At 41.1% G+C, this 26,305-nt stretch overlaps 1 protein-coding gene across 4 annotated transcripts in view; it reads right to left on the bottom strand.

The window, feature by feature from the left end:
• BBX (BBX high mobility group box domain containing) overlaps positions 1–26,305 on the bottom strand; it is a 2,705,004-nt gene that overhangs the window by 1,653,191 nt on the left and 1,025,508 nt on the right. For all 4 annotated transcript variants that reach the window (XM_044071093.1, XM_044071095.1, XM_044071094.1 and 1 more), the window contains one exon: positions 22,031–22,099. In XM_044071093.1, the coding sequence (XP_043927028.1) occupies positions 22,031–22,099 (69 nt within the window). The remainder of the gene's footprint in view (positions 1–22,030; positions 22,100–26,305) is intronic.

The raw sequence follows: 26,305 nt of genomic DNA on the forward strand, positions 1-26,305 counted from the left end.
CTTTATTAAGAAAGGCATGATTGGTTTTAACACATGAACTATATTGTTACAAATATAACAAACAATTTACATTGCATATAGAAAATGCACTTATGGTTAAGTGCTGCATGTCAAACAGCATATGCACTAAACTACACATTAACTAAAATTGGTTATAGGGAGTATCTAACAGACCAGAAGAAAAGCAAAATCTTCACTTGTGCATATGGGGTAAATCCCACTTATATCAATCTTCTGACTGTTTAATAAATAACATTTTAGTTGCTTTATTGTTTTCATTCAGAATTTCTGAAATATTCTCCAGTTCATACCTTTGGGGAACAAGACCCAGTCATGGTATTTAGTGGGACCAAGGATGAAAAACTAATATTCGAAACCGTGGAAAGGATTACACACACCACGCATGCACACGCATACATGTACACACACACACACACAATATCCATTCACGTGTGTCATGCACAACTGTAGGCAGTTTGGAAGGCACACGTAGCTTCCTCATATGCAGTCTTGCATATGGAACTAGCAGAATGCAGGATGTCATGTAGCCCAGAGCCTGCAGAAATTTTCTTGCAGATAACTGGGGCTTTGTTGCCATGCTTTCGAAGTAAGAAGTCAGTTGCCTTTATTTGTCTGGCGTGAGATAAGCCATCTGGGCAGTTGTATTTTTTACTTGGTAAGTCACTGCTGTGTTCCACAAAATCATGGCTTGTCTGCAGAGGGGGTAAGAATGTGTAGCTCCCTGCTTGTTTACGTACCACATGACTGTAGTATTGTCCATCTTTATCAGCAGTTGTCTTGGATGAAGTAGGTCCTTGAAGGCTGTCAGGGCATTTTGAACAGCTAGCATCTCTTTTTGATTGATATGAAGATGCCTTTGGCTTACGGGCCATGTGCCCTGAATACATTTTCCTGCCATGTGGGCCCCCCAGGCATAATCTGATGCATCTGTCGTTAGTGTTTGCCTGGCAGTGGGTAAAGTGAATGGCTGTCCCTTGTTGTGGTGACAGGCCTGTGCCCACCATCGAAACCCCTGTTGCAGGCAGGGAATGAGTGAAATTAATGATTCTAGGCTGTGGCAATGTTGAGTCCAAACACTTTTTAGATACCATTGTAGCTTCCTCATACGCAGTCTTGCATATGGAACTAGCAGAATGCAGGATGTCATGTAGCCCAGAGCCTGCAGAATTTTTCTTGCAGATAACTGGGGCTTTGTTGCCATGCTTAAGAAGTAAGAAGTCAGTTGCCTTTATTTGTCTGGCGTGAGATAAGCCATCTGGGCAGTTGTATTTAAGCTTGCACCCAGGAATATTATCTCTTGATAGGGTACTAGTTTTGATTTCTTTTCGTTTACTGTGTACCCTAGGCAAATTAATAATATTTTTACAAATGCCAGATGCTTTAGCAGAATGTCTTTAGTCTCTGCTTGAATAAGGCAGTCGGCCAAGTAGGGATATATTTGAATTCCTCTTTGTCTGCAAAATGCAATTACTGGTGCCAGGCATTTTGTGAAGACCCTGGGCGCAGTAGATAAGCCAAAAGGCAGTGCAGAGAATTGGTAGTGCATTGAACCAGCTATGAATCTGAGGTGTCTTATGCAAGATTGTCCGATTGGGACATGCAGGTATGCCTCTTTGAGGTCCAAAGTTACAAGCCAAGCGTTCTTGCCCAGCATGGGCAGAAGCTGCTGCAGAGTCAACATTTTGAACTTTGGAACGTTCAGAAAAGTATTTAGAATAGACAGGTCCAGAATTGGTCTCCAGGCTTTGTCCTTTCTTGGTACTAAGAAAAGTCTTGAGTAAAATCCTTGTCCCTGCTCTTGTTGTGGTACTGGCTGAATAGCCCTCATGTCCATGAGAGATGAAACTTGTTTTTGTGCCTCTGCCCATTGATTGTGTGGCAGGTCTGGCATACCTTTTGCCTTTGGAAGGGTGTGAAAGTGGAACCTGTAGCCCAGAGAGACTATATTTAACACCCATTTGTCCTGGATGATCATGTGCTAATTTTGTGAAAGAAGTGCTAGCTTTCCCCCTAAGGGTGCTGCCAAAAGATAAGTGCTTGGCATTGGCAGAGGGAAGTCATTGGGACCGTTTCCTATATGGGTGTGATTTGTCTTCTCCGCTTTTGGAGGTAGAAGCACCCCATTGCTTGGGCCTGTATGAGCCTTGGGGCTGTTGTCTGCCTCTAGGGCATCTGTATCTGCCTCTGTGGCCTGTCTGACACTGGAAAGGACCAATTCTTAGAAGGCCAGTTCCTGCTAAATCTGGGTGGCTGTACCTGTAAGAAATCCTTTACTGTCTGCATAGATTTAGCTTTATCCTCCTTTTTCTTCAACTCCTCTTCTGCCTTAACACCAAAATATCATGCTGTAACGGAGCATCCAATAATTTTGCTGTAACATGATCAGGCAGATTCTGTTCCTTTAACCAAGCATGCCTTCTAATGACAGAACCTGTAACAGCGGCCCTGCAAGAGGCCTCCAGTGAAGCAAAACCACATTGCAAAGTACGTTTTCCCACTTGTTCAGCTGCATGCAATAAATCCTGTATTTCCTTGTTCTCAGAACATTCAGAATTTGTCAACATTTTCTGTTTTAGCAGTGACATTAAGTATTGCTGATATTTAAGAATATGAAACCGACAATTTAAAGCCCTTACAGCCAGGGTAGCAGAAGTGTAAACTTTTTTCCCTCATCTGTCCAGTGCCCTTGAATCCCTATCTGAGGGGACAGGGTTTTTTGCAGTAGAGGCCTTGACCCCTTATATATATATAGTTTCTGGGTCAGCAGCAGGGTTTTTATATAGAAATTTATGAGAATCTGGAACCCTGTAGTATCTGTCTGGCTTAACGGGTGCAGGAGGTAAAGAGTCGGGAGAAAGTCCGGACTCTGAAAATACATACTCTACAATGTCTTGAACAGGTGGAATAGCAAGAGGTCTGTGCTGAGGTAGTAGAAGAAAGTCTCTGAGCCTTTTCTTAGATTCTGAGAAATCTTGGCTCTCCCAGTGGAAATGCTCCCTCATGGTATGCAGTGTTTCCCTAAAGGAATAATCCTCAGGAGGAGAAGCTGAAAAAATAGATTCTTCAGCATCAGAATCTTCATAGGGAGGGAGAGAGTATCCCTGTTCTGAAGAGGAATCAGAGTAAATGGAAACCTGATCAGAGGAATCATATTCAGCATCTTGCCTAGGCCTCTTATCAGGAGGTGGATGGGAACCCCTGCTCAAAGTAATTAGTTCTTCGGCCATTTTGAGCATCTGTTTCTTAGGCATGGAAGTCTGTCCTGGAGAATGCTGTACTTGTTTTCTTGTCTTTAAAGCTGTTTTAGTCTGTGTCTTGGATGCTGAAGTTGGCTTGATATAAAGCTGCGTAGGTCTGAAAACACCCTCGGAAGCCGATGCCGGCTCAGCGGCTCCAGACCCATCTGAGGGATTAGTTTACAAAGGCCCAATACCTTGAGTATCCAGAGGCCTAGTAGTCTCCACGTGGGAGTCGGAGCCGGCCTGTGGCTCTGAGGTAGCAGGTGTCAGGGGCTGCGAAAGTGCCTCACTGAGAACCAGTGACTGGCCTAGAAGAGGCTTCGTCGTTGGTTCTGGACCTCGGATGCCTGTCCTTTTCTTTTTCCTTGCACTTTTTATGAACTCCGGTCGCCGGCTGTTCCGACGGCATTATATAGTTAAACCTTCGGACAAAGTAATGAAATGCAAAATTGTACTGACGCTTAATAGTGCGTTGGTTAAATCTAGCACAAAACCAACAACTAGCAATGTCGTGGTCAGGTCCTAGGCAAGGAATACAGTAAGAATGAAAATCCTTATGAGGTATTTGCTTCCCACAAGAAATACAATTGTTAACTTTCTGACATCATTCTGGAGCAAGAAAAAAGTTTCCCCAATGGCGTACTTAGCTTTAGACTTCGGATCTGAAATTCAATTTCCAAAATCTCAGGAGTCGGCCGACCGGCACTTGCGAACTGCATTTGCTTCGGGCACCACGTGGCAAGAAAGACTGAAGAAAATGCTGTCGGCTGCATCTTATATACACCTGGCGCACTGACATCAGGGAAGAGGCGACAGCAACCGACGCTGGACTAGGACTTTGGAATTCAGGCCGACTGCGGGTAGCCTGCCAGCAGGATAACCCAAGTGTAATGACTGCAACAGTGAAACACGATGAACATCCAAGTATACTGAGACAGCAGTGTTTTTAATTTAATATATTTCAGGTGCTTTAATTATAACAACTCTTGTTAAAATTATCACAGCACATACATTGCTAAAATACATTAGTAACCTAAATTGATAAAGTGACCATGGATTTAAATATTGGATGCGACTGTCCACTTGAATCTGTATTTTATGCATGAACTGCCTTAATCAACTAGACATTTTAAATGCAGACTACAATCATAGTCACATTGTAGAAGGCAAACTATAGCACTTTAAACAACTCTGACTAAACAGTGTCAGTCACCATCTCTGCCCAGTTATTAAAATCCCCGTATAATAAATATCTGCAATTCAACTCTGAACCCATTAGTCAAACTGATGGAGCATTACGGCTGAATTACACAGAGCTTGCTTGCACTGTGTTGGAAGCAGACAGACAACTGTGCATAAATGAAACTTCTGACTAAATAATCCAGGCCACTATAAAACTTGTAATAAAATCGTCGTATGGTAAAATCTCTAGTTTATCTGTCAAAATCTTAATCAAGATAATAAAATATTTATTTTCATAAACAAGTGTAGCAGGCAACATAAAATGCAGTAAGCAAACTGTCCTGATTGTATACATACAAAAATTTCCATGATTAAGCATGCAAGAGATGTTCTTGTAAAATCTGTTTTAGTAGTTTAAAGTTACTTCAACAGAGCTGGCATTCTTAGTAAAAGTTTAGAGAGCCAACAATGATTATATATATGAATCATACCCTTCGTAATCTGTGCAAGCTAGATTCACACATGTACAACATATACCCGTCTAAAATTAAAATGCATTGCATGTCCTTAAAAAATAAAAAAAAAAACATACTTAACTATCTTAGTTCACTTAGCCTTTTTATCCAGATTATAAAAGAAAGTAGCTACAGGAATAAAATGCTATTCTCCCAAAATTCACATGACTGTAGACATAACTCTTCCTTCAGGCTATGTCAGAAAGCAGATATAAGGCTACTCTTCACTAAAGCTTCAACACACTACTCAGAATACTGCTACCCTGATTGTGACATCTGTGCGGTGCTTCAATTTATTTCACACTCCCTTAGTTTGTGGGATCTTTCGGAACTGATAAAACAGATTAGAAAAGGTTGGAGTACTGTACATTCTGTAAAATGTCAATTAGCATCAGCAGCACACATATAAAATAAATTACAACAAACACATCTTTCTTTTCTGACAACTGCTGGCCCGTTTGATGAACAAACTTCCTTCCAGTCTATAAACATTATTACATAATATATGGCCACATTTAGTCTTAGGAGTCGGACACCTACCTCATTAAAGTTAAAAAAAAAAAAAAAAAAAAAAAAAAAAAAAAAGAGAGAGAGAGAGAGAGTGACTGTCTGTCTCCGTCTGATCATGAACTGAAGCTTTATCAATTTAAGTTCATCCAAAAAAGGCAAATGACACAAGTTCTGTCAGCAACGGTAGCACCGTAGCAAGTAACCAAAGTACTGTGTGCTACACTACTGATTGTTTCTTGCTCTCTTTTTCGGGAACAGAGTGAGAACCAATCAGTAGCCATCCAGTCGTCCATGTTACGTACCTGACTGCGGATGTGGCAGTCCGATCCCCTTCCAGTTTACTGTGCGATTAAACCACAGAAACTTCTGGGCATCACACTGATGCCTTCTCTCCTTAATCTGGACTGCTTTTACAGCAGTCCCGATTTACAGAAACTAATTAAAAAAAAAACAGAACTCGCCGAGCCTGCGAAATTCAAGTTCTGGGACTTTCAAGTCAGTTGGATTTGCTTAGAGCACTGCAGTTAGCCAGAATATTTAAATAATTAATTTATAAACATTTTATTTTTAAAAATGTTCTTCTCTTTCTTTCTTCACAGCTGGGGGGGCTGCAGTCCTGCATCCCGATGGGACGAGCCGCCACTGCCTGCATGTCTTTAAACATCACTCGACCGCGGGGAGGACATGCGGACTCCATGAGTCTAATGCTTACTGTCACTCTGATACAAGTCATGTTAAACAACAACAGTACATTTATTCCACCTTTTTAAAATGAAGGTGGTATACACTTCTCTGAAATGCTTAATTTTGCTGTGAATAATGAGCATTTAAAATTTTAAAAAGAAATGTATAACATTAGTTACAATTTTCCATTATTAGAATGGAAGTCACTGAAAGCATTAAGTAACAGAAGTGATTTAATTTTTAAGCCGGCTGACAAAGGCAATAAGCTGGTGATCACGTCTTACATCCAGTATTTAGCTATGTGCCAGCAACATTTGATGGATACTAATGTTTATGAAAAAGTTGATAACCTTATGTACGAAAATGCATTAAAGGAGTACGAAAATTTGTTGCACAAGGGCTATAGACTACGCTATTTTTCTGAGGAAGACATCAAAAAAAGTTTAATGCACAAAATTGTAAAATGGCCCATTTCTAATACCTTCCTAACTTACACAAGGATCTTAGACAGCTCCCAGGCAGGTCTACAGTTTCAGGACATAATTATTTCTTAAACAAAGTAGGGCAGTTTCTTCACAGTTACTTATTTCCCAAAGTTTGCACCTTGCTTTCATATATTCGTGATGTGTTTGATTTTCTGGAAAAAATAAGCACGATTAAGTGGAACTGTAACATGTTTTGGGTGAAAATAGATATAAAGAGTTTATACATCAGTATTCAGCATAGTTTTGGTATTGAGGCAATTAGATGCTTTTTGGGAAACAGTCCTGGTACACAATATATCGTAGAGCTTGTCCATTTCTGTTTAACAAATCTCATTAAATTAAAAAAAAAAATTATCAGAAACAAGGCACTGCCATGGGGGCAGCCTTTGCCTTAGTACGGGCTTGTTCAAAAGGGAATATTTATACAGAAATTATTTTTTATATAAACATGTTGTCAAATATTACAGATTTATTAACAACCTCATTTTTCTGGTTGAGGGAGGGAAATAATTAGTTGATGAATTTGTAGCTGACTTACAAAATAATAGATTTGGGATAAAATTTGACAGTCTGAATATTGGGACTTGTGTCCCTTTTTTAGATGCCATAGTAGACATTTTGGATGAGAACATTTTAAAAACTTAAGTCCACAGGAAATTTAGTGAAGGCACACAATTTTTATATAGTTAAAGCTGCCATCCATTCCATAACAATACAAGATTTTCCCTTTGGTGATTTTTTTCGGTTGTATAAGCTATGTGATACTGAAGAGCACTTCAAACAAGAACTAAATAAAACTATAAACATGTTTAAAAACAGGGGCTATGATGTGAACACAATACATGATAGTTGGCAGAAATTCATACACAGAGTTAATGGACACCAGAAAAGTAACCAGGATGGACAACAGACTGGGGCTGTGCATAAGAAAGAGACAAATGAAAACAGATTTTTTGTTACAACATACAGTTGCCTTAGTCCCAAAATAATAGATCAAGTTAGATATTTCTGGAAATATATGACATCTTTAAGGGATGCTTCAGAGTAGTTGAACAAAGAACTAGCATTTTCCTAAAGAAAATGGAAAAGGTATACAGATTCTTTTGGTAAGAGGTAAATTTAGTATTCCATCTCCCAATATACTATATAGTTTGACAAAGTGTGGTACATGCTTGTGGCAAGTGCAAGGCTTGCAAGTATGGAATAACTTTTCCTAGAATAAACAATGTTTCTTTTAGAACTTGTGGCCATTTTACTTGCAATACTGAAAGTGTTATATATACCTTGAGATGTCCTTGCAACAAATTTTATATTGGAGAAGCAAAAAGGTGTTTTAAAACTAGAATTTTAGAGCATGTGAGGGATATTGCTAATAAAAAAGCACAGAGCTCTACAGCTGAACATTTTAGTTTGTTTCATGATGGAGAAAGTTAAGGGCTACAAGTCATTGTTTTGGAAAAAATACAAATATCTTGATTTGATGTTTCTTTTATCAAGAAACAGCTGCTTTTAAAAATAATCTACTTACACTATAAAATCTGACACCCTGTCTCCAAGGGCACTAATTGAAGAATATAATTGGAGAGTAATTTTTTAATTGTATGATTGTTTACTTGATGTATTTGTATGTGTATATATTGGGAAAATTCTTTATTTTGTGTTATACTCCTTGAAGGCTTTGGCACAGATGTCAGTTTCATTAAATTTGTTGGATATACTGGTGGTTGTTTCTTTTTTGCTACAAGGCGACTTTTTATATTGTGCATCAATATTCAGGAACGACTCTAAAACTAACTTCCTACTATTAAGTGGTAACATGACAAAATTTCAAGCCCCCATAAACACGGAGAACACTGCTGCCTATGCAGAACTGTTCACAGAAATTCTATACGAGCATGTTAATAGCTGCTTAAAAGCAGCTGTAACCACCAGGAAAATGTACAGAGGTAACTCAAACAAGCCACCTTTGGGAAGTCATCCAACCCTGGTAACTATCATACTGACAACACACCCCTAAAAACTGACACAGTAGTCAGGGACTTTGGGACATAGACAGTAATCTAGCCTTTGACCATCATGTGTTTACTGTGTGAGAAAATCATTCTATGTTGTGCAACTTCTAAACAAGTCATTCTTCCACTGTAATCAGCATTCATAAGGGCTATTATGAGTACAAGGCTCCCATTGGCATATACCCAACCAGGCATATCCAACAACCACAGAGGATCCTCACTAAAAGAATACAAGGCGTAAGTAACATGTCCTATGCAAACTGCCTCAAGGCCCTATCCCTGTTTTCTGTCTCCTACAGGCTGTTGAGGAGAGATCTATGCCTGGCATACAATGCATTGTCAGACCCCACGCTGATGGACCTCCTGCATATCTGCAAAACAAACAGCACCAGAACTGTCCATTCTAAAGACTTTAAACTTGCCTGTGACATAAATGGGACCTGTTGGAGAGACAGGTATGTATCCCAGAGACTACCCAGTCTCTGGAACAGGCTCCCCATTCATGTGAAGCAGAGTTCCTCCCTAACACACATCAAGTGTAACTTGGACAACTGGATGAGGAACAGGTAATTCATCCCTGGTTTGGCACCTATGTATCTAATGGACACAGGCAACCTTTACATGGCTCATCGCCCAAGCTCCTGTTTGTAAATGGTTCATCTCACAAGCCTCTGCTTATACTTATCAAGGACACCAAAACTTGTTAGAGACTTGGAATGTATGGCTAGCCTTAAAACCAACTGGTAGTAGCCTTCAACAATGTTTAGGTTTAAAATGGCCCATGTGCTCATTAGTCTAGTAAACGCCTACAGACCTATGACAGACCACAGGATAATCAATCACAAATATTACAGAACAAAGGAGTCTAAACAGTGAAAGGGTCCTGGTTCTTGTCATGGCAGCAACTAGAAATGTTTTTCCACTTACCCATATAAAATTGTTTAATATCAGGTTTCTTTTGCCTCCTTTAATACCTGATGCACTTCCTCATAAAAAAAGGTGCCTAAAAGCTACTAAAATTGTACTGAACAGGCATTCACTTGAAGATGAAAGTAAGGTTGTATCAAGCAACCTGTCTTGTATGAGTTAGTCCATTCTGTGAGAAAGCTTGTGGTAACTGCCCTAGGCCATTTCCAAAAGAAGAGATAGTTAATGATGCCTGGGTTACAATTGGGTCACCACAAATTATCCTTGGAAAGTCCATCTGCACCTTTAGAAGAACCGTGGTTATCAGAGGAAAAGGATACAGAAACATTACCATCCATGGGATTGATCAATATCCATCTTCCAGGTCTGTGTGCAAGGAACTCTGGAGAAGAATTCCTTTAACTGCCTGTTCTGGCTGGAGGCAAACAAATCTGTCTGAGGAGTCCCCCACAGATTGGCCAATTCCTGGTTGATCCTCTACTGCAACTTCCATTAGAGGGGGTCTTATCCTGGACCTGCTTAGCTTACCTGCAGTATGTTCCGCTCTGACAAAATGTAAGCAGCTTGGAGGGACAGAACAAACAGTCTTGAATTTCCAGGCTACCACAGCTAATGTACAAATATGGTAGGAACTGGTTTCCCACTGTTTACATACCACAACACTATGCTGTTGCCTATGATTATTATCAGAGGCTATGGAGTCCAAAGATGGTTCACAAATTTGACAGCAACTGCTACACCCACTATTTCTTTGACATTTATGTGCTTTAATTTGGTTTGCTCGTACCATAGACCCTAGACTTTCACTCCCTTGGACACAGCTCTCCAAGGGAAGTCTAATGTATCTGTGGGTAAAGACAAAAGTCATCTGGAGGGGAAAAAGGGAGACCTGGGTTGAGAAAGAGAAATGATTCACTAAACAGAGGAACGACTTTTTCACGAACCCAAACAATGTAATTTATTTACTGACTTGATTACTGGGTAAGTCAGCCTGGGTAGATGCCCATTTTCAACTGAGGCCCAGGGTGAAAATTTCCAACTTAAAATGAGAGAGGGTACTGATGTCTGGTCGAAACTGATTTTACAAAACACTAAATATCACTCACTTGAATCCTCGCCTTAGAAATCATTAGAATATTAGAAGCCATGAAACTTACAATTCAGAGATATTCTCTGGCAGATGCCAGAGTCTGGTTGGAAAATATCTGAAACAGTTATTTGTAACATTCCACTTTGTCCTGAGAAAGAAAGGCATGACAAAAGTTTAGAAAGAAAGGTTTAGCACAGGTCTCCAGAGTCCTCCTTTTTGTGGAACCAGAAAGATCCTTGAATAAAATCCTTTTCTTTTTAGTTCTGGAGGAATTGGTTCTATAACCCCATGCTAAAGAATCTGATCTAGAACAGGAGGGAAGAGGGAGGTTTGGATGAAGAGGAATACTCTTGAAAAACAGGAAGGAAATTTCATTGCGGGTTGTAGCCTTTTTGAATGATTCTCAGTATCAAAGAGCCTGAAGGTATCTGGTATCACAGATGAAAGTGAACACCTAGATTTGGGAAAGCTTTACAGGACTGCCAGGGTGGGCAGGGGGAAGTATATGAAGGGGCAATACAGGCAAGTCTATTTTTCTTAGACTGTCCTTGGATTTGGAAGGACCCGTTTTTCTTCTTTGGACTTCCCTAGCCATTACATTTTGAAATTTTATTTGCCTATGCCTTGCTGGGATTGCTTATTCTATTTCCTGAAAATGAACTTGAACTGGAAGAAAAGTTTCCATTACATTTTGACAAGAAGGGTTGAAAACATGTGGGGAAACTCCCTGAATTAAAGTGTCCCCTTTTCTCCATCCTTTTAAGGCCTCAGCAAAGGAGAGACCAAATATCTCTCTATCCAGGGTGGCATTCAGGATCTCAGCTTTGACACCCTTTGGTAAATTCTGAGAACGTTGCCAAAAAAGAAGTTATGTACTTACCATAACATTCCACGTGAGTTGTTCATCTCGCCTTCATTCTCACTGATGGATTCGGAGCTGATCTTTGGCTCTGACTCGGCCAGATGCTAAAGCTCGAGGTCTTCAAACAGCTCATGGCCTACTCCCTTATCCCATGATGCAATAGGGCTTCCCTTAGATCCTGTTTGCCCAATCATACTGATAACTAAAGAATATATACACTGAAATAAGAATACCGTAGATAAGGACAAATTATCACTAAGACTTGTTTAAACTTCCCACCCCTCAAGACTTTAAAGGTAGGGGGTTGGTGGGTGGGACGTAAGAATGAAGGTGAGATGAACAACTCACATGGAACGTTATGGTAAGTACATAGGTTCATAGGTAGGTACTAGGCTATCGGCCCTAGGGCCCATACAAGCCTAGCCAAAAAATGTACCCTGGCTTTCGCCACCCAAGAAAATTATTTTCATATACCCCTGTCGAGCAGAGCCACAGAAGTGATCCCCGGGGTGAATTTCCCATTTCCCATCCAATCATCAAGATTTTTCTTGAAGAGTGCTAATGAGGAGCTCTGTTTGACATAGATATGTAGTCTGTTCCACAGTATGGGAAGTCTCTAGAACAGGAATCTATCCCTCCAGCATGTTCTGTTTATTGTGGTGACAAGGTTAAGGTCCCTAGAGCGTGTAGCTCGGAGGGATTGGGATTTCTTTAAGTGGAGCATGTCCAACAGCTCTGGGTTTGACATAGCTTTGTATGTTAGACATAGATCGCCCCTGAGTAGGCGATATGCAATGGAGTAAAGCTGTAGTTTTTTGAGACGGTCTGCATAGGGCATCTGTTTGAGGCCAGTAATCCTTTTTGTGAGGTATTTCTGTGGTCTTTCCAGTTGTTGTAGATGTCTTATGAGGTACATACCAAAAGGGGCGTTGTACTCTATAATGGGTCTAATGACTGATGAGTAGCGGGGAACAATGACCTCTTTTTTTCTGGATGAGAATCCTTTTGTGATGAGATGAGCCACGTAGAAGGATTTCCTGACCACTGTGGCGATGTGATTATCAAAGGAGAGACTACTGTCCACCTGTGTCCCAAGGTCTCATCACATTTTCGGCATTAAGTAGACTACCAGCTATGTGGTAGTTCATGAGTACAGAGTTTTTACCAAAAGGGATGACAATACACTTTTTAGCATTGAGCTTCAGGCCATGGCTTTGACACCAGGAATCTGTCTCAGTGAGGCCCTTTTGTAGTTTGTCCACATCGTTAGGAGTTTCGATTATGGCTCCTAGTTTGTAGTTATCTGCAAACTTTGTTAGCCAAAGACCTTCTGTGTTGGCCTGCACTTCAGAGAAGTAGATAACCAAACAGGAGAGGACCCAGGACTGAACCTTGTGGTACTCTACTTGTCACTGGCCTGATGTCGGATTTGGTATCCGCTACTTTCACAGTGTGGGTTCTGTCCGTGAGCCAGTTGGCAACCCATCTTATGACATAGGGATTTATACCTAGTTTAGTGAGCTTATCTATAATTCCAGAGTGGGGGATGGTGTCGAAAGCCTTGGCGAGATCTGGGAGGGTGGCCTAATGGTTAAGGTGTTTTCCTTACAAACACAAGGTGCAGGGTTTGAGTCTCACAAGGGCTAATTGGCTAGGCTTAAAATGGCTCACAAGGGCAATTAGCCTAGTACTAATCTATGAACCTATAAGCTGTGTGAACCATTTTACCATCATCTATGGCTTTGGCGACTGCTTCAAAGAAGTCAATCAGGTTTAGGAGACATTATCTGCCTTTTACAAATCCAAACTGAGTAGGGTCCAGAGTTTGGAGATTACCAATGTCTTTGTTTATTAGTTCCATGATGATACGTTCCATGGGGCGGTAGTTCCCAGGGTCCGTCGTGGCTCCTCCTTTGTGGAGTGGGATAACTGTCGCGGTGCGCCACTCAGTGGGTACAAAGCCTGAGGTGAGGCTATGATTGAACATGGCACTTAGGTGGGATGCCAGTTCATTCTGTAGTTTGTGTAGAATGCAGCCTGGGATATTGTCAGGTCCCATGGATGCTGTGTTCTTGGCTTTGGAGAGTGTGTTTTTTTTACCTGTGCAGCCGTGATTATAGGAACTTTGCATTCTTCTGGTATAGAGATGGGCCCTCTAAGGAGTGAGAGGGGGGTAAAGTTAGCACTGAACCTATCTGCTAGGATGTTGGCAATATCAGTTGGTTCTGTATATTTAGTGCCATTATGCTGCAACTCAGAGCAGATCTGAGTGTTCCCATTTAGATTCTTGACACAGCTATAGAATGCTTTGTGGCTGTCTTTAGAGTCAGTGGCAATTTTGTTTTCGTAACTAGCTTTGGAGGATTTTATGAGGGATCTTCAACTTCTTACCGAGGTTGACCAGGGAGTTTTTCCAGTCATGGGATTTTACTCTTTTTTGCAACAGTTTCTTTCTTCTGTTGTAGAGTTTGTTTATGGCAGAGAACCACCAGACTGGCTTCCTTTTTTTGGAGGATAACATCTTGGTTCTATTAGGGATGGCATGATCCATGCACTCATGTAAGTCTTCTTTATGTGAAGTTGTTCTATCTCACTTTCATTCTCACTGATGGGTCAGCGTCCCAAGCATCATCTCCTTGGGTGGCTCATGGAAGTATATTTCTCAGAACCATAGAACCAAAGGAGGCCCTGTCCCTGTAGGTCTTATCCAATTTGTAATAAATGATAAAGGTATGAGGTGAGGACCATGTGGCTGCTGCACAAATGGTATGTATAGGCAGCCATGCCAGAAATGCTGAAGATGTGGAAATTGCCCTGGTTGAGTGAGCCTTGACTTCATGACAATGTCATCTGCGAAGAGTTGTATTTTAAAGAAATACAATCTGACAACCATTTTGATAAAGTGTTTTTTGCCACCGGAGTACCGTTCTTTGACTCTGAAAAGGAGACAAAAAGTTTATCCGATTTTCTGAAGTCCTTAGTCCTGTCTAAACAAAATCGAAGTTGTCTATGGACATCGAGTTTGTACAACGTGTTCCATTTTGTTCGTATATTTGGGAAAAAAAACAGGTAATTCTATAGTCTGGTTGAGATTTGTTTCAGAATAAACCATGAGTAGGAATGAAGGATTTGCTCTCAGTGTCACTCTATAATTATGAGAATTTAAGTATGGTGCTTCGATGGACAAGGCATGTAGTTCCGAAATCCTTCGAGCGGAAGTAATAGCTACTAGGAAAATGGTCTTCCACGATAGGTATTTCAAATACAGGATGATGCAGGTTCAAAGGGATGTAAAATAATCAGTGAGAGCAAAAAATTGAGATTTCATGGAGCAGATGGGGTTCTAAACAGGTGGTCTCAAGTGAATACTACCCTTAAGAAATGCTTTAGAAAGTCTATGTGACATGACTGGAGTCTGTTGATCACCAATATGAAAATTAGAGATTGCTGCCAATTGAACTCTGAGGGTTGCTGCAGCTGCTCCTTCATGAAACAGTTTAGTCAGAAACTCTAGAGTGGAAGAAATTAAAGCCATATATGGATCAACATTATTATTTGATGCCCATATGAAAAATCTTTTCCACTTGCTAAGGTAGAGTTTCCTAGTAGAAGATTTATGAGAAGAAATTAGGATGTTCTGTGCTGCAGGTGATAAATTGTGAAACCTGGCTATTCGTGGAACTGGAGCAGCCAAGCTGTCAATTTTAGGGTATGAATTGCAGGATGAAGTCCGCCTGATGAATGTATCAAGATCTGGCACTGGGTCCAGAATTCATGGTTCTTCCAGTAGATGAGGCTGCAGAAACGGGAAACCAAATCTGATGAGGCCAGGAAGGGGCTATTAAAATAATGGTCCTTCCCAGAGTGCTGGCTTTCTGTAAGAATTTGGGTATCAGAGGAAACAGGGGAAATGCATAAAGTCGTCCCGGGGACCAACTGTGTACAAGTGCATCCTTTGGGGCATCTCCCGAGTTGGGGATCCGGGCAAAGTAGTTGCTGCATTTGGTGTTGGTGGGGGGATGCAAAGAGGTCACCAGCAAGGCTAGCCCCATCTGCAGAAAATCCTTTCTGCTACTTCTTCTTTCAGGGACCACTCGTGAGGAGACAGTATTGCTCTGCTCAATTTGTCCGCTATCAGAAAGCGCTGGGTGGATATTGCCCACTGCTATACTCTCGAGGCCTCTCGACATAAGGGGTATGATCTGGTTCCTCCCTGTTTGTTTATGTACCAGACCACTGACATGTTGTTAGTCTGTATTGCAACAGTCCCCAGAGGTAGAAAGTTTTGAAAGGACTGCTGCAACGTTAGAAGTACCGCTCTCATCTCTAGGACACTGACATGCAGATGAGCCTCGTGATTCTCCCATGTGCCTTGGGCTGTCCTTCCCTGATAATGCCCCACTGCACCCTATAAGGGAGGTGTCCATGGTCACAGTGGCAACCGGAGTTGGAAGAACAAAGGGATGTCCTATTATCACTTGAGGAGAGGTCAGCCACCAAAGAAGATCCCTCTTCCTTGACTTTGTTATTATAATGTGGTGAGACACTGGAAGTTCCTGATAAGACCATTGTGTGAAAACCAGCCATTGCAGTATCTGCATGTGCATTCGGCCTAATGGAATGGTAATGATGGGTGCAGCCATGGTCCCTAGTAATTTGAGTACTACTGAAACTGGGGCTGTTTGGGGATGAGATCCAGAACTTGCCGAAGGCTCACACTCTTTTCCATTGGAAGTTTTATGGTCATGGAATCTGTGTCGAGACCTGCTCCTATAAAGACGGTACATCTGGAGGGCTGTAAAGCATATTTGTCTCAGTTTACAGTAGTCCCCAATTGACTGCAAAGATCTAAGGTCGTCTCCCTTGCATGAAAGAGCTGATGGTTGGTGGTGGTGGTGAGGAGCCAGTTGTCTAAATATGGAAACACCTAGAATCCTAACCATCTCAGGTGAGCCGTGACTACTGCCATGCATTTGGGGTACACGCTGGGAGCTGTAGTCAGACCAAAGGGCAGAACTTGAAACTGAAAGTGACTGGCTCCCAGCTGAAAGCGCAGATGATCCCTGGATGGTGTGGCCATCCTTATATAGTAGTACACATCCTGGAGATCTATTGAGCACATCCAATCGTCTTTTCCTAGAAAAAAAAGTATAGACTGTAGCGTGACCATCTGAAACTTTTTTTTTGACAGATTTGCTCAACCTGCTGAGATCCAAAATTGGTCTCCAGTCCCCTGTTTTCTTTGGAACTAAAAAGAACCTTGAGTAAGTTCCACATCCTCTCTGATCTGCTGGTACTGGTTGGATGACTCTTTCTAGCAACATTGTAATCTCTATGGTTGTATGTTCCCTGTGATTGGGTGGAACATCTGGGATTTTTTTCACAGGAGATGGAGGGGTAAGTAAAGGGAATGGTGTATCCCCTGGATATTATGCTTTGTACCCAACAATCTTTTGTGATTTTTAGCCAGGTGTCTGGGTACAAGGTTAAGCATCCCCGACTGCCTCCGGAGATGGACAGACGGGCCTCTTTTTAGGAGCACTGGTAGGGCTTGCCAAAGCACTGATCCCTGTCATCCTGATTTTGCGGGCCCCCACTGCCATGTGGATGGCATCGCCCATTATTGCCCCCTCCTCTGTCGCTAGAGGAGGTTTCACCACTTGGGTCAAAGAAAGCTCCTTGGGCTTTGCGGAACCACATTATACCACTCTTCTGACCTTTGGGATAAGGTCTGGTAGGAGTGGAAAAACGATCTCCTACGGCAGAGTCTTTCCACCTTGCTCACACCTGGTGTTTCCTTCACTTTTGGTCCAAAAAGTGATGTACCATCAAAGGGGGTGTTTACAAATGATGACTTGTAAGGCTGCGCAAAGGAAAATAAGCGCATCCAGGAGCGTCTCCTAAGAGCAATCCCTATGCCCGCTGCCCCACTCATTCCATCAGTTGCATATGAAATCAGATACATAGAAGAGTTTTATAAGGGAATTTAGGGTAGCAAGCTGGGAGGTTACTTTATCTGAGACCCCCACAGCTACAGCACCCTGTAAAGTATCTCCTAACTCCTTAAGGAAATCTCTGTGTAGTCTGGTAAAATGTGGGAGATAGTTAGGGATTGAAGAGTAAAGGCTGCTGAACTAAACATGTGCTTTCCGTATCTGTCCATGATCCTAGAATCTCTATTAGGAGGATGAACAGATGTGGAGGTCTCCAATAACTCCTTTTTGGTGGCCGTTGCCACCACCATAGCATCAACAGGTACTCCTTTGGTAAGGAAAGCCTTGTTCTGAGGTGATGTAATAAATTTATTCTGCCTCCGAGGGACTGGTTCTATGGTACGCCTTTCGAGAGAGAAGATCCATCCACTGAAAGGGCAGAGTCACTCAAGAGGTGGAGGGTTGAGACCCGAAAGCCTACAGGAATACTGACTCATCATCAGTAGGGTTAAGGGGATTCCAGCCACCTCTCTGTTTTAGGATTTGTAAGATATCACCAAAAGAGATATCTTCAGAGGGGGACCGTGGGGACCCTTCTTACTTATCTAAGTCAGTATCTGATGTGATGGATTCCTGTGGGGAATCCAGATGCTTCCTCTTGCAAATTCTCTTCCTGGGAACCTCCTCAGAGGGAGCTTCTGGGGACATCCCGGAAGAACAGGGATCACCCAATGGGGGGACCTGATACTCAGAGTCTCTATGCTTTTGAGGGATCAGTGAAGCAGAGACAGACACAGGAACTTTAGGGGAGAAGAGTGCTGGTACTGATGATGTGGGTGCCCAAGGGGACAACACTCTCCTCATAGCATTGAAATCCCCACGGCTCAAGTCCGCAGAGACGCCTGGATCTGTAGAAACAGTCAGTCTCTGCGGTGCTGAAACCGCGGGCTCAGAGCCCAAGGTAGGTGCCGAGGCCCCGAGAGGCAGACTTGGCACAGAAAGATCAGTACGACTATCCAATCCAGACACGACCGACGTCTGCTCCTAGACTCTAAGGTAGGTACTGACGAGGTCAGAGTAGTCGGAACCTAAAGCCCAATGGGTGTCGGCTCCGGCGGTTCCACAATAATCGGTTCCGAATAGTCCGGCTCAGAAACTTCGGGTCGAATCAGAGGAGGAACTGAAGAAACGGGTTGAGTGAGTCTGTTCCGAAGCCCTAAGGGTCAACGACAATTTTTGCTAGTGCCTCTGACTGCAGACGTCTCTGTACTACTCTATCCACATCCTTATCTGATAGTCTTGGGGCAGGAAGCAATAGATGAGGACTCGGACTGCAGAATATGAGATTTCAAAGTGAGAGATATTGGCTCCTACTGACAATTACCTCCAGCTCTGTAGGCTTAGGAGCCGAGGGGGCAGTCTTGCTAGGTTTAGATGTAGAAGTCGAACCCTTTCTCGGCACTGACTCAGGCAACAAGCTGGTAAATAATGTTTTGGAAGACTTAGTGTACTTGTCCTTCTCTAAGGCTTCTTGAAAGGAAGATTTTTCGAGACCTCTTGCCATTAGTTTACTCTTGTGTTCATGAAGAACACGAGAGCTAAAAGAGTGACAGATGGCACCATTTTCCTGAAGGCGAAGCTCACCTAAACAGTAAACACAATTTGTGTGCCCATCTGTGATCGACACTTTCTGTCCACATTTCGGACATTTCTTAAACCCAGATTTAGCTTTTTTCAGGCATCACTCATCAGCAGTAAAATACCAAAAGAAGAACTTTAGCTCTATAAAAAAATATAAATGTATAACACACAGCACATAGTGTATAACAGTGCCCCAATAAAATAGGGTCTAAGACTAAACTACAATAACTAGAAAAAACAGCAAGCTATTCAATAACAACAATTATACAATCCTAATAAAAACCACAGGGTTGAATAAAATACAAATTCAACTAAAAGTCAGAAATAGAATTATTAATGCCCTAATAAAAAAAAAAAACGGGCTACTGATTAAAGCAGAAAGGATAGGGAGCAAAGTTATTTTAATTAACTATCTATAAATAGGCCTAGAAATAAACGGCCTCAAGAAAAAGGAGAAAAAGCACTCTATCACTATCAAAAGAGTGAAGTGTCTCAAGTATCCAAGTGAAATCTAATAACTAACTAACTACGAAAAAATGTTATATAGATAATATCAAATGTTTTCCAATACTAGCCAGAGCTGTTCGACGGGCGCCCGATCTCTTGCAGCAGCAAACAAGATCTGAGGGAAGCACTGTTGCATCATGGGATAGGGAGTAGGCCACAAGCTGTTTAGCATCTGGCAGAGTCAGAGCAGAGGATCAGCTCCGAACCCATCAGTGAGAATGAAGGCGAGACAGAACAACTTTACATCAAATCTTATCAGTGACAACTGCTCTAGGAGCAGCAACAGCACTGTCATAAGCAGATTTTAGCAAATGGTTGGTTACCAAAAACACAAGGGATATTAATGAATTCAGAAGTGCCTCAATCACTGACCATGTCCTCAGCCTACAGGCCAAATAGCACCTTTCTAAAAACTGGGATTGAGAATTTTCTTCTCAACATCTCTTCTTAAGGGAAACTAACCTTAGCCACTCCATCGTGGAAAGGTACATAGTGTGACTTGCAGACCTGTCCTGAACATCAGCACAGTCAAAACTGGACTGTGATACAGATGGTACTCCTTTTTGGATGACAAAGGCAGGATCTCCCAAAACTTCTCTTTCAGACTAGACTCATGGAGAATATTATGAGCATCCTTATCCCTCCATTGTAATAGGATGACAAAAGGCTGAGGGATCTAAGAAAACAGAGGTGGAAATCAGCTCATCACACCTGTTGAGATTTCCAGATTCCACATAACTTAACAAGAATGCTGTGGCTTTTGGGATATATGATTAACTGTTTGGTTAATTATATATCCCAAAAGCCACAGCATACAATGGAGTTTGTGCTGGTATGCTTAGAACCAGCAGGGCAAATTCATACTGCCTCCAGGTTTGCTCTACTAGAATCTTGAATGACAAGTGGGACAGCCCAAAGCTCCAGACACTTTTTCCCAAGAAAGTATGCAAGGTGCTCTTGCATAAGGGGATAAGGACCAGAAGTCAGTCTAAGCCACTCTCCATAAGCTTAACGGCATCTCCAAAAGTGAGGTCTACCCACAGAGAAGCACAAGTGAACGTGGATGCATTATATTTTTTCCAGCTTTCAGACACAGGCATCAAGATCCTTAAACTCACAAAAAGACCAGGAGGGTTAAGGAGGCTATGGACTGGTAAATGGATCAAAGACTTCAGACAAAAGTGCAAGTCTGCATCTGGGATTCAAGCACCACCTAACAAACATTTGCTTAATATCTGCACAATGAGATATGAGCTCTGGCACAGAAAGACCAGGCAGATCCTCCTCAACTGTGGTCTGCATCAGCCTAGTGACAGACTCCAGGAAGGATGTCTTGGATCCTGAACAGCCCAAGTCATTAAAACCACAGAATTACTTAGAGCAGGCAGGTCACTCACAGGCTCCAGTCTATATTCTTGACAAGAGGTGGAGCAATGGCTTTGGAATTCTCTCTCCAGGATAGCAGCCAATGGACTTACATCTCCCAATCCCAAGTCTTCAAATTAAATAGAAAACTTAGAGTTCCAATCCTCAGTAGCACAATGGTATACCAGCCAGACCCCTGGACTCTTCTGCTGGTTAACTTAGGACTGGACTTCGTTTCTCGTCCTTGAATCGGTGCTTCAACTTATACTTGAGGCTTTGCAGTGGACCTTTTCAAACGTTTCATTCAAGAGGTATCAACCACCGACATTTTCAAAAAGCAGGCTAACACCACCATACCTGATGAGCTGAACCACTGGCAGCTGAGACACATCACAACACACTGCTGTTCAAAAGGACAGTTCAGGCAGTGACTGACTGGGTCTTGGTTAACCTGATGGCCTAAAAACACATACTGTGGTGCTTATGCATGCAAACAGAGGACTTTTACACATGATAGCAAGGATCCAAACTGTTTCCATAAGTTAAGTAACTCTATTACTCTGGCATTAACACCGACATGACGTCTACAGCTCTTGAAAAAAGTTTAGTAGATGAAAAAGCTTATCTTTCATTTTTTTCCTGGCTCAACAAAGATTCGCTTTAGCTCACCTGAACTGCTTCTTCAATTATTTTTACTCATTTAGTGAAGCAGCCATCTGAAGCTTACTGGATAGAGTTTGTCATTTCACTGTTTTTCTAGATTAGAAATATGTGACATCTCTATGCAAAATTGTACTTTTCAACTTAAAAGCATCACAAAGTCAACTTACAATCATCACACGATGGTTGAGGGACAAAAACTACTTACGCCAATGAATGCAATACATTATAACACTTGACACAAAGTAATTCTCAGTATGTGTATGCATACATTTCTGCTTATGCAATCCAGGCTACATGACCAAACTGTTCCAACTTTAAAATATGACAGGCACCTTTTAAACAGAAAATACTATGTAATATTAACACTGCTAATATCACACAATTTTTAGTGTACCTCTGCAAGTTGATCTGCTGGTTTCACACAGTGGGCTCCACATTCGGATGAAGATGAACATGAAGAAATCTGCAATGAATAGGTTAAAGTCACTTGACCACTTAAGTCAAACATATGATTACTATTTCCATATGAAATTAAAATGAAAATACTATACAACAAGACCATAGGAATTTCACCCTTCACTTTCCTAGAAAGTTATGTTGCTCACTCCACTATTATTTCCAATCTTAGACACACATTCACACATACGATAAAAGATGATCAGGAAAAATAAGGATTTTACAGATGATTCAGCACAAAAAACAGACTAAAATCTAAGGATGGTTAAGACTCAGATGCCAAAAGATTTAATTCCTGAGGTCAGGTTTTCCAATTACTTATACAGAAGAATGACTCAGAACTTGTGCAAAATATTTTTATAATTGGGGTAGCAACCTAGGAACAGGAAAACAGCGGCAGTAACTCAATTTTTAAAAATGGAGGGGAACTTGATCTCAGTTACTACAGATACATCAGTCTTGAAGGAACTCTGTTACTAGACATACACTGGTCTTGACTTTAATACCATGGAAAATTAAGGAGGCACTGACTAGTAATAGACTGATAAGATTTTAAAAACACTAAAGAGTTCAAACTAAATTGCTGCAAAATTTTAAAGGTAGTTCAGAACGGTCAAATCTAATTCAATTATATCAAAATCCAATACAAAATCTTATCAACAGCAATGATGTACGTAGCAACACCCAGAATCCCTCTGAAATAACTTTAAGAACTAAAGATACAAACAGTCCAGTCCACAAATTTAGTTTAAGCTGCAATGCTTTTTGTCCCTCCCACATTACTACAGACTTGATCAGAACAAAGAATTCACAACTATTCTTTACTTTCTTTATATAGCACCTTCAATTAAATTATTAAATATTTAAATGATCACATATTTAAAGAACCAGTAGGCAAAATAAGTATTTCATTTCCCTGGTTTAAATGAAAATTTGTCCCTAAAGCCAGTGTTGAAACAAAGGGCATCAAAATTATAAATCTAGGAATCAATATAAATTATTTTATTAATGATTCAATGCTAATAAAATGTTTTTTTTTAAACATTTTCTAGTACAAATTATATTTTATTGGTTAGCATAATATAAATTATATATAAGTTTTTCATATTGCTGTTTCTTTTATATGTTTTTAGATGAACATTTTTGTGATCCACAACAATTGGGGTTCTATATATTTCAACATTTAAAGATGTAATTATTTTAAATATGTGAACACTCATTTTGCCTACTTGTTCTTTAAATAATATTTAATTAATTAATTAATTAATTAATTAATTAAAAGTAGCTATATAAAAAAAAAGAGCAGTTGTGAAAAAGAAGTTATGTACTTACCTTAATGTCCCATCTGTGTTGTCGATCTTCATTTATCCTCGACTTTTGGGACACGGTTCCAATCCTCTGAACAGGCTCTGCCATTACACAGCTGGCACAAGCCAAAAACTCTCGTGCTAAGACTCTACCCAAAATACCCCTCTCCAGACGTCTTCAGATTGAGTTTGCAACTACACAAAAAGACAGAAGAATATGTATATGGAATTGAAAAGGCTATGTCCAAGGTCAAACCTGATAAAGTTACCAGACAACTGTCCAATCCCCCAAAAAGTCTGCAGGAGTGGGGGAAGGAGGAGGGAGCCAAGGATAAATGAAGACTGACAACACAGATGGAACATTATGGTAAGTACATAACTTCTCTATATAATGTTGTCAATCTTCATTTATCCTTGACCTTTGGGACAGAGTCCACAGCTACTTTAGATCTTGGGTGGCCTTATGGAATGATACTCCTGAGAACCATAGAGCCAAAGAATGCTCTTCCCCTGGAAACCAGATCCAATTTGTAATGAGTGATAAAGGTATGTGGAGTAGCCTATGTTGCTTTTGCGCATATTTCAACCATGGAAGCTTTGGAATGGAAAACAGCAGACGTGGCTATTGCCCTAGTAGAATGCACTCTTACTGGCACTGGTAATTGGAAATTCTTTTTATTGCATATGAAAGTAATACAATCTCTAAATCACCTTGACAAGGTGACTTTTGAAACCGATTTCCCCAGAGATGGACCAGAAAAAGAGACAAATAACTGATCCGATTTTCTAAATTCTTTAGTTCTTTTGAGGTAGAAACGCAATTGTATGTGACCATCCAGCAAATGTGAGTGATATTCACCTTTGCTGGAAAAATTTGAAAAGAAAACAAGACAATGGTTTGATTAATATTTGTTTCTGAGGCCATCTTAGGAAGAAAAGATGGGTTAGTTGTTAATGAAACCCTACCCTTATGAAAAATCAAATATGGGGGTTTTGAAAATAGTGCTTGTATTTCAGAAATCCTTCTGGTGAAGGTAATGGCCATCAGAAAAATGGTGTTCCATGAAAGAAAAGTACAGTTTTGTACCTACCATAAATGTAGATGTTCGAGGATCCACATTGCTGCAGTCCTAACTATTGGGTAGTCCGCTGTCCATTAGACTGACGCCAGTACATGACCGTTTTCTTGCCCCAGATGTCAGAAGACCCTGAAAGATAAGGCCAAAACCAAAAAAAAACTCCCAAAATACCTGCCAAAAAATATATATACAATATATACACAATCAGCAGAATATAACCTCACCTACACAACACAGAGGGGAGGAGGGTAATTGGACTGACATCTACATTTATGGTAGGTACAAAATGTACTATGTTCTTCATCAGTCCTAACAGAATCCCAAAGCAGAGGTAAGGAGGCTGGCAAATCATAAGGAAGCAGGAACTGACAACATGCCTTGCAAAATAGCTGTGGCAAAACCAGCCCTAGACTTAGAGTAGAGAGGAAGGTGATAATGCTTAGAGAAAGTATGCACTGAACTCCAAGTAGCTCAAAATATCCTCCACCCTTAGAAATGCTGTGGAAGTGGCAGCCCCTGGAATGAGGCCTAATCCCAGCTGGAATCTCCTTGCCATGATGGGAATAACAAAAGTAATGCAACACAATCACCTAGAAATAGTTTGTTTTGACACAGGCTTGCCCTTTGAACTCAAAGCAAAAGAAACAAACAACTGCTGAGACTGCCTAAAATCCTTAGTCCTGCTCAAATAATAACGCAATAGCCTGTGTACATCTAAAGTGTGCAAAATCTTTTCCTTTATTTTGGGGATCTGCATAAAAGGTAGGCAAATGAATAGTTTGGTTTAAAGCCACACTAGAAACACCTTAGGCATAAAGGAAGGATTAGTAATGAGAGATACCCCATCCCCTGAAAATCAAAAAGGCTCCACTGCCATAAGGGCCTGCAACTCAGAAACCCTTCTTGCAGAAGTAATGGCCAACAAAAAGCAGTCTTCCATGACAAGTATTTCAATTCAGCAGTAGCCCTCAAAGGTTGTAGACTAAGTTTCTCCAACACAAAATTGAGATCCCAAGCAGGAGTAGGAGCTCTCATGGGGGTCTTATATTCTTTGCCCCTCTAAGAAATTGCTTGAACAAAGGATGCGAAAACAATGGTGGGTCACAATCATAGTGAGCTGAAATTGCTGCAGCATGAATCTTAATGGAAGAGAAAGACAAACCTTTGTCCAGTAACTCAGTAAGATATTGAAGAGCCACACTCAAATTTGGCTCAGTAATCTAAATTGTTTGCTGCACTCCAAAACAAAAATCTCTTCCATTTTTCTGCGTACACTTTCCTTGTACTAGGTCTTCTGGCTTCCATAATCACATTTAAAACTTGTTGAGGAAGCTGAGACCTGCTGTCTTTCAAAACAGAATATGCCAGGCTGTTAGATGTAGAGAGTGAAGCTTGACATTGAGCAGATGACCGTCCCTCTGAGACAACAGGTGTGGAATCAAGGGTAAAGGCCATGGAGGCTTCCTTACCAGACTCCTCAGTAATGGGTACCAGTGCTGCCGAGGCCAATCTGGAGCTATTAAAATCATCCTTGGCTTGTCTTGTCTGACCTTTAGAAGCACCTTTGGAAGAAGAGGCAGAGGTGGAAAGGCATACACATGAAGATTTTTCCAACTGAAAGAAAGAGCATCCACTTTCCAAGCTGTGTGATGAAATCCCTTCAAAACTTTGGCAGCTGGTGGTTTAGTGGAGAAGCGAACAGATCTATGTCTGGAGTTCCCCATGACACTGTCAATTTTTGAAATACATGAAGATCCAGTTTCCACTCGTGGGGATCCATGATTTGTCTGCTTAATACATCTGCTAAGGAGTTCTGTGCTCCGGCAG

The sequence above is a fragment of the Protopterus annectens genome, chromosome 5.part0 (genome assembly GCF_019279795.1).
Source record: "Protopterus annectens isolate FY-2018-M chromosome 5.part0, PAN1.0, whole genome shotgun sequence".
Classification (NCBI taxonomy): domain Eukaryota; kingdom Metazoa; phylum Chordata; order Ceratodontiformes; family Protopteridae; genus Protopterus; species Protopterus annectens.